General features: G+C 36.8%; 1 protein-coding gene across 1 annotated transcript in view; it reads left to right on the top strand.

Moving 5' to 3' along the window:
* Nucleotides 1-13461, top strand: part of SH3RF1 (SH3 domain containing ring finger 1) — an 83685-nt gene that overhangs the window by 63397 nt on the left and 6827 nt on the right. Inside the window, exons 7-11 of the mRNA XM_058838575.1 lie at nucleotides 3549-3703; nucleotides 6070-6240; nucleotides 6404-6663; nucleotides 9855-10213; nucleotides 11835-12169. Coding sequence (XP_058694558.1) covers nucleotides 3549-3703; nucleotides 6070-6240; nucleotides 6404-6663; nucleotides 9855-10213; nucleotides 11835-12169 — 1280 coding nt within the window. The remainder of the gene's footprint in view (nucleotides 1-3548; nucleotides 3704-6069; nucleotides 6241-6403; nucleotides 6664-9854; nucleotides 10214-11834; nucleotides 12170-13461) is intronic.

The raw sequence follows: 13461 nt of genomic DNA, 5'->3' as shown, positions 1-13461 counted from the left end.
GATGTCAAGCTCGGTAGATGTTGGGTGAAAATATGTACATGCAATTATGTAAGGTTCATTCACTTGGAAGGAAATTCTTGGATGTAATTTATAAGGTAGTTATCTACTGGAGGAGATCTAGTTGCCATAGATTTTAGTGAAAAATAATCTTAAAGTATGTGATTTGAACCATGATATGGGAAAAACAAATGAAATATACCACAGCAAAGTTAGAACCTAAAACAATGTAGCAACAAGAGATAACTTATATTCCTTTCAGTCTGCTTTTACAGTCTCTTGAGAAGTGAAAAGTGTTTTGGATTGCAATCGACCTAGATGTCCATATTGCTGCTTTTACGGATTGGAAATGTTGACTTTGAAATGGTGTCTTGGTGTGTGCACTTAACTAGCAGAAATAGATGGTCTATATTTGGATGGTTTGCATTCACTTACATGCAGAAGGCTTCAAAAAGTAAAAAATACCTAATTTTTCTGGTCTTATTCTCTCGTACATGCACAAAAAGAGAAATTGCTCTTTATGTTGAAGAATATAAGGTAGTTTGAATTATTATTAATGAGGCACAAGCTGTGAGGGTTATATAATACACTGATGACATTTAGCTCTTTTATGTAGTTCCAGCGTAAGTTCAATAGTGTAAGTCAGGAAGTTTTAATACGAACTGCCCTAATTTTAATCAACCAAAATTCAAATCAACTTTTGCTGTGAGGAGGAAGCAGCTGGAAGAAACAATGAGGTTTTGTGTGAGAGACCTGTTTTTGATAAGGTATAGTTTAGAAATTTTGTTAAACATAAGCCTTAATTTGTTAGCCCTCAGGGAATTTTGCAAGCCATATATTTTTTCCTAGACATTGTGGGAGTGAAGACTGTTAATGAATGTTCTTTTCCACTGCTGTGCCTTTTATTATTCTTTGAGTGAGGTGATTACTGATCTTCAATTAACTGATATGGGAATGCAGCCTAATTATATTTAAGTTTAGTAATATTCATGTTTTTCTAGACCATGAGTGTAGATACTTTTTGAAGTTGTAACATACATTAATTATCAAATTTTGTAATTTTTCATCATCCAATTTAAAAAAAGAATTTATCACTTATTTGCTGTTTTATATGCTCGAAAGTATGCTTGGTGTCTGAAAAGTAGTTGCAGAAACATTTGATTTTTTCCCTCTCACCTATGTAAAATACTCTTAATTATGGCTGAGCATACTTTATTGAATCACATGTGGTCTGTGTATATTCTTTCACGGAATGTTGACTATGGGAACCATCAAAGCTAGCATGTGCCCTGGAGGTAGGTGTGTTTCTCAACAGCTAGAAAAATGGTTACATGCCAGAAAACTTCGTGAAAACTTGGCTATTGATCAAATTGACAAATTATCTATTTTCTTGAAAATAGATAATCTGGATCTGTTTTACCAAGTTTTAGCAGTGCAGGCTCTGGAGTCTTAGTCCTCTAATGTCTATCAAGTAGTTTATTTATATTTCTTGGTACTTGCCAAGTCTTTGGGAGTTTAATTGGTCTGTGGCTCACTGCTGGTCTCATTACCATACTGATAGACATGGAGAGGGGAGCAGAACCTGAAAAAAGCAGAATAAAATAGAGCTGTGAAGGTGCCTTTATCGCAGCTAAAGCTTCAGTGTATATTACTTGTTCAAACAAATAAAATGCAATGTACAGCACCTTTAGAGATGCAGGGAGTATGGAACCATGACAATGATGGTTCCATACTCATGCACAATGATATTGTGCATGAGTAGGTTTAATTTTAAGGAACTACAACTAACCATCTTTTAATGTGGATTTACTAGTACTACCATATATAAAGAAATCTAGATGCCTAAAAAATAAATTTGAATTGTTATTCTGTTGATAGGTTGCATTCAGCTTGGATTCAGTTAAGACATTTGTTGAATGTCTAACTGGGAGGGACAAATAACTTCAGCTGTATAAGAGCTGAACGAGAAATGTTGGTATTTCAGTGTGAATTATATGGATACTTCAAAAAATTGTTGGGTAGAATATGAAACAAATGCAATTGCCACTTTTGTAAAAAACTATTACTATCAAAGCTCTTAGTGATGTTTGTCCAACAGGTCATTTCTATTTAGTGTTGGATACAGAAGGCCTATTTGGTCCTAAGAACATGTTGATGTATGACCAGAAAAAGAGCTTCAAATAAAATAGGAATATTCACAATATACCATGCAATTTATATATTTAACCATATATATATAACCAATATATATATTTAACCATAGCTAAGCATAAAAATTTTGACTGAAACACTGTAAGAGTTGATCAGTTTTCTTTAGATTTGGAAGTCTTTAATTATGCAGTACTTTACTGTGACTTGGCAGTGTAAAGCTAGTTTGGAGAGCTGTCTATTTATTAACATTTTCACCAAATGCAGCGAAGTAATAATCACACAGTGTAGGACTAAATCTCAGTTTCAATACAGGTTTTTGTTTAGAAAAACAAAAAAAAAAAGGCAAAACCCTTTAGGAGTGAAGTATTTGAGGGGAATTAAAATTACTTTCAATTACATATTTTCCAAACTGATAATGTAATGCTGTGCATTTATATGCTGATGTATTGAAGTGCCAGGAATTACTTCAGGATATTTTGTTAATTAATATTCTAGTTCTGTGAGTTTTAGAAAGATTATGTTTGAAATTAATTCAGTTTCACTTTTTCAAAGGTGGGAGGTTTTTTTTATTACTCTTTTTATGTGTGTTGTAACACAAATAGTTATTTTTGGAACGGGGGGAAGGAAAAGCTCTCCTTTTGTGAGTGCCTTTTCCCAGGAGTGTCAGTACACAAGGTCCTGAAGAATTGTCTGAGGCCTTACAGAGCAGAAGGTAACAATTGCTCCATTGATTCTCAAAAGGCACAGAGGTCTGTAGGCAGGACCCCCATTATGATCTGTGGTGCCTTTTTACTGGGGTATTTGTTAAAGATTACCAATCTTGATAATACTGAATTTCAAAAGCTAACTCTTTAAACTAGAAGAATAGGAGAAAGACGTAACAATAGCTCAGTGACTACGGTCTCATATTGTGCTTGCTTTTGTAACCCTTATATCAAAAGAAAATTTCCCCCAGAAGGGGTGCTTTTGGGTGCACTGCAGATGAAGTGTATATTATGTTTCAGCTTCAGGTTACAAAAACAATCACATTATGAAGTACAGTCAGCAGCAGGATGCAAAATCTACCTCCTGGAAGGGTTCTGAATTTTTGTCGAGCCCTATCCTAAACATGTTATAACTAGAAACAGCGCTTTCCATTTTTCCTGTGCTGAGAAATTGCTTGTCACTTGCTTAATTAGCTGCCAAAACTTCAAGATTTTAAATTGAAAAAAAGAGAAATAAAGACAAAGCTAACTCTCCAGTTATATTGTAACAGTAGGTAAAGCAATGCTGGACTCAGTTGCTTTTTTTCCACTTCCTTAGAATATCATGCTTTTTTTTTTTTTTTTTTTCTCAGCTGATTGAACTCATCAAACAATATTGATCATCTGTTGCTATTTTTTTTGTTCTTATAAAATCAGAGTATGAATCCCCCACTTCCGCCACCACCTCTCTTGTCTGCTGCAATCATTGCATCGGCCACTTCTGGACCTCAGTCTACAAGTGTCATACAAAGGTCTGCATCAGGATCAACTGATCAAGGTGCACATTTACGACAACAAACTCGTCCAAGTGTGTAAGTAAAATTAAAACTTTTCTCCAGTCAGAAAAATGGAATGGGATCACTAACTTCACCTGTATGTTTGGCACAGCAGCTGGCTCTGTTTTGCTGGAATTGCCAAAAAGCCAAGCATGCAACTTAGAGCAAAAGCATGCAGAAGGGTGATGTCCCCAAACAGGTTCCATGCTGAGCATTGTTTGTGTCTTACATAAATATAATCAGCTGTTGCTGTGTATAGAAAGAACTCACTTCAAAAATATAAAATATTTATCATGCAGAAGATGAATGAATCCTTACGTTAGCACTGAATACTGGATAACTCAAAAGTGTCATTTCACTGGAGTGAATTTATTCAATGTTTTCCATTATGTATGGTATGAAAAGGCTATTCTCATATGGAATAACTTATGCCAAAACACAGAAAATGCTGTATTTAATTTAGACTGTTAAACGTGTTACTGTCAGACTACTTGTGTCAGTTGCAATTGAAATTTGACTGAAGATTCTACAGTGCACTTAATTAGTGGGTGGCAATTCGAAATGAAGGCAGAAAGCTGCTAGTTAGCATTATGTCTTCACACTTGTAATACAAGCAAACGTGCGTCATTCCTTTCGGGTGAAAATATTTGGTATATTAACATGTGTTGCTAACAACATCTTTCTTCTTGAAAACTTCTTTGTGTGCAGCTTGGGGAATAAGAAGGATAAAAGAAAATGTAAAATTCAGGAGATGCTGAACCATCTAACAGGACATGTTTGAATAAGGACTGCTCTTGTTCTGTTCTTCTTGTCCTCCCACTTCAAAAAAGAACCCTTATTGTATAGCAGGTGCATCTGGATTTGGGCTGTTTCTTGGTGTCAGGTGTTTTAACATTGGTTCTTATGGATTGTTGCACCTAATGCAGTTAATCAAGTTCCCATCTCATTTACTCCCATCCTCTGTATACAAAGGGTTGCTCTGTATGAGGATACGAATGAAATTTTGAATAAATTAACTAAAGGGAAAGTTAACGAACATCAATTAAAGCAGATCAATTGCTTTTCCATAGGGCTTCAGTGCGTGGCTTTGTAGATCACTGCTATATCATGTACTGGTGAAGCCTTTGGCTGCCAGTGTGTACCACATGTTGCCTTTAAAGTGTATTTTTTGCTTGCTTTGGTACCTATATTGATTTTAAAGGATTTTTGTAGATATTGCAAAGTTCCTTGAGGAGACAGCAAGGAATAAAAATGCAATGCAGAAAGGAGAAGCATGCAGTTAATGCTATTTCTGTGCATAAGAGACAATTTTGATGAAAGAATGTTTTCTAAAGCCACTTTTTTGCCCCTGGGGTTACAAGGGGAGTGGGAAAGACTAGCACTGCAAGCAACTGTGGATCCTTTTTCATAAAAGGGGATAGTCTACCAAGCTGCTTATTTGGCTGCCTCTTGTGAAAAGTATATTTTAGAGAAAACAGGATTTATTGGAATGGTATTTTCCACAGGCCTGCGTCAATAATGTGTATATATATATATAGTTCACATATTTTTTTCAGGTTCAAATGTGTCAGAAAATAGAACGCAGTGGTGGTTAAAACTTATTTATTAGAAAGAATCAGTTTATAGTAATAGAGAACTGTGCAGTCCTATTTGAAAATTTCCCTAGGAACGTTCCAAGATGCAACTACAGGAACTTCAGCTTTTTTTAACTTTTTTTTCCAAGAATTTTTTATAAAGAAAAAATGCAAATATTTCTGAACTCTCAAATTGATTTCAAATGCACTGTATAACTTTAGTGTTGCTTAGAAAACATAAAAGGAAATAAACTTTACTAGCAAGTTAACTGCTAACCACCTTACCCAAAGACTTAAATTTCTAGTAGCACATCTTTTTCTTTGCACTGAAGTCTGCACTGGAGCTTCCAGTTGTGCAGTTTGAAATGTGGTCCTGACACTGATATTTCACTCCCAGCTAACAGAACTTCTCCATTCTCCCCAACTCTCCAAATAAAAAAGAAATTGATGTGTCACAAAGTGTAAGAGATATGAGAAGCAGGTGTAGGGAAAGAAAGATGGGATATGCTGAGATGTGTAGTTGATGAACACCTACTTAATTAAGATCGCTAATTTCATTAAGAAAATGGACAGTCCTATTACAAGTCTTTTGCAGTCCATTAAAGTGTTCTTCAGAGGATATTTTTCTCATTATTTCCCCTGAATATTACCATAACTTCTTAATATTAATAACTTCATAACTTTTAATATTGTGATGGTATGATGGATTATCATAGCCATTTCTACCATGCCTTCTGATCTCTGACTGAACTCTCTGTGCCAGAAAACACAAGTGATGTTTTGAACTGCTTTAGTTTTTTCACTTGCATCTTTTTTCCTGTCTTTTAGGTATATTGCTATCTACCCCTACACTCCTCGAAAAGAAGATGAACTGGAACTGCGGAAAGGAGAAATGTTCCTAGTATTTGAACGCTGCCAAGATGGCTGGTTCAAGGGAACTTCCATGCATACAAGCAAGATTGGTGTTTTTCCTGGAAATTATGTGGCTCCAGTTACAAGGTGCAGTATTATACAAATGTCTAAATAGTTTAGCTAGCTTCAAATCCAAAATTATTCTGCTCTCATACTAAATGCTAAAATTGCATAATAGAAGACCTGTGGGTTTTAGAAACCAGCTAATTTTTTTCAGTTGTGTTTTACTGTTTGCTTTGAATTTTGGCAGGACGGTGACAAGTGCATCACAAACAAAAGTTCCCATGTCTACTGCTGGCCAAACAGGACGAGTGGTGACTATGGTCAGCCCTTCCACTGCTAGTGGAACGTCCCAGAAGCTCCAGGGGAATGGTGTGGCAGTCAGCTCCAGCACAGTACCCACAGCAGTTGTTTCTGCAGCACATATCCAAACCAGTCCGCAAACCAAGGTCCTTATGCATGTGACGGGACAAATGACAGTCAACCAGGCTCGAAATGCAGTTAGAACAGGTAAAAAAACTCCAAAATTTGTTACATGTGGTAGGCAAACTGTAGAGTCCATCTTGACAAATGACTGGAGTGAGGGTCTATGTAAGTATATGCTGAGGTTTTTTAAAGTTTTTCTTAATGTCATTGTTTAGAGTTGAATGTTTTCTGAAATAACAGTCTGAGTTGTTAGATCTTTTATTATTCTTCTCTAAGCAACTGTGTGTACGTACATACTCCCACTATAGGGAATTTATATGCAAGTACTTCAGGTGGAATTTTTCTTCTTTTTTTTTTTTTTTTTGTTGTTCCAGGAGTATCTAGGATGGGGACATTCTTTGAGCTTTCCCACTCATATGCAATTCATATAGTAATAAAAATGATAAGAACATCTGAGTCATAGCTTATTTTTTGTATGTTAACTGCATAAGAGCTACAGATTGCTCTAATTTAGCATTCACTTTTAAATTATCTTCTAACATCTTTGAATACCTTTAGTGTTCCTTTTCAGGTCTCTGGCTCAGGCTGGTCCTTAGGCATTCTAGTTTGTTCTCTAACCTTGACTGCAACTTCTTTCAGCTCTGGCTCTGAAGCACTAAGACTATACTGGCTTTAAGATCCGTACGATCTATATAATAAAACTCTGTGTTTCTGAAAGGTGTCATTTACTGTCTGGGGCAGGCCACATCATAGTGAAACATGCCTTCTTTTTTTTTAAATGCAGATCCAAAAAGATTGATAGTGGTGTTTTCAGAAGTTTTTGTTTACCAAATCCATGCACTCCTCTGTGGATTTGCCAGGCTAAAAAAATACCACACAACTGGAGCTGCATCTGTTCTAGTTGCTTCAAGGGCATCAAAAGAAAAAGAAAAAAGGAAAACTCCCATTTCAGACTATCCCAATGTTCCCCCTTCCAGCCTTGAATTTAGGGTCTGTGATCTCCTGACTGAGAGTCATGACACAAGAGGTTTTTTTTTAATCAAAGGATTCTTATTGGCAGAGCAAAAGAGAAAGCAAAAAATGATAATGTTATGCTCTGTTATCCCCATAAGAAGGGTTATTTCTCACAGTTTCAAGATCCATGGATTAGCCCACTTTTCAGAGTCATGCATCTCCTAAAACATCCTGTGCATGTTTAGATGTCAGCACCAGGTTTGCTTTTAAAGGTAGGATGTGTACATATGTCTTTAGTTTTTATTTCCTTAATTGGCCCCATCTTCCCCCAGTCTGGTCTGAAGCTGGAGCAGGTGTGTTAGTCCTCTCTAACAACTTTTTTCTTTGCCTTTAAATAAAAATAACCAGATGCTGCTGGCAACTGGTAAGAGAAACTAAGCAAAGCATCTGTACTTTCTTGCCTCTTAGGCACAGGTGGTTTCTACTCTAAATCCTTATTTTGAGCTGCCTAGGAGCTTGCAAGTGACAACACAAAGGAGAAAGCTCCTGTGGGCTCCAGAGGCCTTTCTGTCCCTACATCTCTGCACTACTGTCAAGATGAATAAGTTTTTTACACTTCCATTCAGCTGACAAATGTGACAACATACTTCCCACTGACTTTTCAGGTCCAAATTGAAAAATTCAAAGGGGCTGAACTCTCGTCACAGAGAACTTAACACTGAATTTTGCAAAGGCATGCTGTTAGTCACAAATACAGATCTGTCCCTTATAAGGACCAGAGCACTGAAGCAATAATGGCTGCTTTATGTTTTACAGAGAACTTTGTAGTAAACATCTGAAACATGATCCTCTTGAGCTTTCCTTAGCACATTTGCTGAGTGTTAATCTTTGGATGAGGCTTCACATGTTAGTGCAGGGCTTCAGCTTCAGTTTAGCTCAGGGCTTCAAGGACCATTGTTCAAATTATCTCAGTGAGACATTGTTTGACATCACCTTTGGTGAGGGAGTATGCTTCCTTTGATTGGAAGGACCTATAAAGAAAACATACATTCTACCTATTTCATTAAAGGATAATCTACATGAAGATAGGGCAACTTGAAGCATTTTTCCTATCAATTCCATCAGCAATAAGAAAACAAAACCAGAAAGCTCTTTCATGCTTGTCATACATAAATTGCATGTGAGTATAGACATATCTTGGAAGAACAGCAGCTACTTCTAGGAAAACTGATATTGTCTCATGAGCAAAAGCCAGCATTAATAGTTATTTTTTGACCAGAAAAAGTCTTGCTACAATCTCCTTATCTTTCTTTTGAATTGCTCATGCTACTCAAGAGTTGGGATGGATTTGCTACAGCAGAAGAAGTTATAAAAAATTAGACATAGCATATAAGTGATAGATAGAAAGTTTCAAAGTGTTTGAAGGAGAGAGGTTATACAGCACTGGAGTGCTACATTTTGCCTCATATTGCTCAGTTAAGGTGTCTGCATTTCATACCACCCAGTGGTGTAGAGATGCCCAAGCTGTTGAAATGGTCTAACAGCATGCATATATACGATTGACCATATAACTTTAACAGCAGTGTTACTTCTTGGAAAGCATAAATCAGTTCATGCAGATTTCTGTGCTGTGCAGCTTTACACTGCAACCCAGGTTAATATACTCAGTCCTGTGCTATTCTCCAGCTTCCAGTGTAGATGTTCCTTGTATTCACAGGGGTATGAGTAAATGCACTTGCTATATTTGAACATCCCAAGAGACAACAGCTTATGTTTTTCAGAGAAAGCACTCATAGCAGTAATTGCCACTGTGCTTATTGTTTGAAAGACCCGTGAAATCTGTTGTGGATTTTGTGAATAGTTTAGGGAAACAATCTAATTATATTTTTAGCAGCTTCTATTAGGTGTGTTTCTTTCTACTTTCCTTTATATATCCTGACAACTACACATTATATTAAAAGGAGAAAACAAGTTTCAGGCAGTATTCAGCTAGCTCTTAGGTACTAAAGTGTAATCTTCACTTTGCATCTGTCTGTCTGTGAAGCATTTGACTTAGCAGCTTGGGTTTCTCCACAACAGAGAAGTTGCAGTGCTGTTATTCTGCTGTTGCATACTGGTGCAAATAGAGTAGCATAAGCAACTGCTTTATTTAGGTGAAATAGATTTGGTGGTGTGTATCATGTCATTATAGTAGTTTAAATGTAAGTTTTAGAGGTAAGAAGAAAAGTTGTTGTGATTGATTAGCTGTAACATACTAACTGTACCTCACTTTGTGTGTCTTGTGAAAAGGTGAACTCTCACATTTCATTCTTTTATTCTAGTTGCCTCACATAGTCAAGAAAGACCTACAGCAGCAGTCACGCCCATACAAGCACAAAGTCCAACATGCCTTATTCCTGCAGCTGTGATCATTCCCCACCACTCTGTTGCCACCCAGCAGCTCCAGCCCCAGCTTCCAAATACTGCTGCTTATGTCACGGCTGTGAATGTGAACCGCTCAGCCATCCCACTGGCATGTACAGCAGCTTCTTTGAATTCTCCTAACATTGCTGCTTCATCTCTGGAGGGAGATATCAGTGGAAAGACTGCAAACACTCACCCTGGAGCTCCTGCATCTCCAGAGAGTGCTTTAACAGCTGGTGGAAATGCTGCTGTCAGTAAAACAGACAAGGATGGCAAGGTGGGTAGAGAATAAAACCATTCCCTTGAATTCTCCTATTTTCATCACACAATCTTTTAAGAGATTAAACAACACAACATAAAAAACCCACATGAACTTGCAGGAATGTGAAAATTTCAGTCTAACAAAATTAAAATCAGAATTCTTTTAGGTTACCTTTCTTAATTATAAAAAACACATTACCAGCAATGTTTATTGGACAAAGGAAGAATGCATATAACCATATTTTTAAATGCAGGACAGCAGAGTCTCTAATGATTCTGCTTTCCTTCCTTCTATTTGAAGTATTTCTGATGTGTGTAAACTCATTCTCACTGTTCACCAAGCCATGTGATTATATTGTTGTCAGAAAAATTCTTCAAGCTTTGTAATTGATTTTGTTTTACAGTTGTGATGTAGCTAGAAAATTTTTTTCTCCTTGTGACAAGTATCTTTACATCTCAAATGTTTTAGACTTAACCTTACTATGCTTCAGCCACATGTACTCCTTAGTGAAGTTTATGAAGATTTTTATCTTAAACTGTACACTGTCAGCCACTTTTTAGTTATTTTTCTGTTGATAATTGTTGAATGGATGTGTCCAGAACTTTATTTTAAAATTACTTTAGCCATAGACATTGAAATCAGACTGAGGTGCCCTTAGAGAAAACTTATTTGTAGTTTAAGGTGAATGATGCTAATACATGTGGATTGTTTTAATTTTTCTGATATTCTCTTTATCTTTGACATTTGCTAGATAGCAGATTTTTGCTGAAATGGCTCTAAGGTATTGGAGACTTGGAAAAAGGACTGAGGATTTTTATTCACTAAATCCACTACATCCCAGGCTATCAAAAATAAATTTCTCATTGCTCATGCTTTTCTCTGTCTATGGTTAAATATTATTTTTGTCTCCAGGGCTTAAAATCTGGCCCCTCTCATAAGCACTAAATTCACTCAGTCAAAGGGTTGGTAAGAAGATCACCACCACACCCCTTAAAAAAAAAAAAAAGACAAGAAACACAAAAGCTACTTAAATAATTTTCTTCAGGGTACGTAAGAGTCTTCAGGTATTCTTGTCTGGACAAGCAAAAAGAATGTTTACAATCCTCCCCTTTAGCAGAGCAGCAAAACACAATGCATTCCCCTCAGGGCAAATTTTCGTTAAATCATGAAGGTCTTCCATTACTAAAGGAGGATAAATAAAAGAAACTTACCTTAACAGCAGCTTCCAGAGCAGACTTTTCTCCCTGCTTGGTTTGAAGTGACTCTGTCTTCCTAGAAATGTCCATGTTAATGAAATGTTTTACTTCATAGATTCCTGTTGTGGGTATCTTAAATCCTCACACCTTTTTCTAAGAAAACCTTTTGGGACAAAGCTATTTCATTTTGAATTACACTTTAACCTGACACAGTGAAGGGACTTAGCTAGTTTATGATCTAAATTACTTGCTGCTTTTCTCTTTAGAATGTTAATAATTTTCTTTTTGTTTTATAATTTTCATCATTATCTTTTTAATATCAAGTATGTCCTCATAATTTACTGAGTCCTCTCTAAGCACGATGTCATCTATCAGAAGGAAGCATTCAACTCTTTATGGGAGAGTTTTGTTCTAAAATGGGGCACTGCTTTTGTTTACAGAAAGAAAAAAAAGGTTTGCTGAAACTACTTTCTGGAGCATCCACTAAACGCAAGCCTCGACTGTCACCTCCAGCATCGCCCACCCTGGAGGCTGAGCAGGCCGCGGCAGAGTTGGCCCTGCAAGGTGCCGTGGGGCCGGAGCTGCCGTCAGCAGGCGCTCACAGCAAACCCGGCTCCTGCGCCACTGACGCCGAGGCCTCTGGGCTGGCACAGGAGACACAGCATCGGAAAGCCAGTTCCCTGGATCCCTCTGTCCCAGTAGCCCCACCGCCTCGGCAGCCTTGCTCGTCACTGGGGCCGGTCCTCAATGAATCCAGGCCTCTTGTGTGTGAAAGGTAAATTATCCTACACAGCTAGACTTGGGCAAACCGAGAAAAAATCCATTCTCCGACAACTGTAGTGTATGTTAGAGCTGCTTCAAAATGCGGAGATTTTATAGAAAGATGAAACTTACCTTTTAACAATTATTTACTTATCAACCAATACTCTTGTTTATATGTGTTTACTTTTCATGTTACTTTAAACTTTTTGAATGAATAGACACTCAAATATGATGATCACAGGTTTGGTATGAGAACTGAGGTAGACAAAAGAGGCCTCCTATTTTTCAAAGCAGAAGCACCTTATATTCTTACAAGTATCAGGTTAATCCTGCTTATTAGCAGTTTATAACTGCCGACCTAAATACACGGTGAATGAAATCTATGTGTAGCCTTCTTAATATTTTATTTCTTTATCTTTTGCAAAGATACTTTTTACTGCCTGAATGTCCCATGGCTGTGCGTCCACACAGGCTCTAGGGTGGCCTGTGTGCTCTGACAAGTGAGTCTGAGAAACATGCGCTTGTCTGGACTCTCAGAGTGACAGGCAGTTGCTTAAATGTTCTGTGACTTTTGTGTCCACCTATACTTTTTCAAGTTTCCAGTCCTAAGTAGAATGTGAAGGAAGTGTCAGTTTTCTAACTACAAGATCTTTTATTCTTCCTGGTAGCAGACAAGAAGTATGAAGAGTGTCATAGGATTTCTTTTGTAGCAGCTTCAGGATTGTGTGGTGTACAGAGAAAAAATAGTAGAGTTACAGTATTAATAGCCCTAGGACTGAACTGATTGAAGCTGACTGTTGTAGACTTTGCTCTGATGCTATTATCTCATGTGGGCATCCTGTTGTACTTCCAGAGGTCCACTATCTTAAGCTATACCCATGTCTTAAAATCCAGACACTATATATTTTCTACTAGTTCACTTCTGTCATACCTCAAATATTTTTGAAATGTTATTTCTGTTCCTACACAATTTCCTAACAGGAGATTTCTATTTCAAACTGAATTTGTGAAGTAGATTTACACTTATACATGAAAATAAAACCTGAAAGATTCTTCTTTAAGAATAACATCATTCATTTTCACATTATCATAATTCTGTTTGGCACATTAATATGTTTTTATGCTTTGAATATGAAAATAATATTAAATTCATTCTAGCATAACCAATGCATATTACTGTAAAGCTCTTTCTGTCATCCCAAAAAGCAGTTTTCTCACTTCCATGATGGAATTTTTTTTTCTCAAAACTACTTGCAGAAAATGATGCTGTATATTTTTATTGCTCTAGTAATAACATATATTAAA

This window comes from Poecile atricapillus, chromosome 4 (assembly GCF_030490865.1).
Source record: "Poecile atricapillus isolate bPoeAtr1 chromosome 4, bPoeAtr1.hap1, whole genome shotgun sequence".
Lineage (NCBI taxonomy): Eukaryota > Metazoa > Chordata > Aves > Passeriformes > Paridae > Poecile > Poecile atricapillus.
Note: the sequence above shows the minus strand (reverse complement) of the source record. Positions and strands in the feature narration are given on the sequence as shown.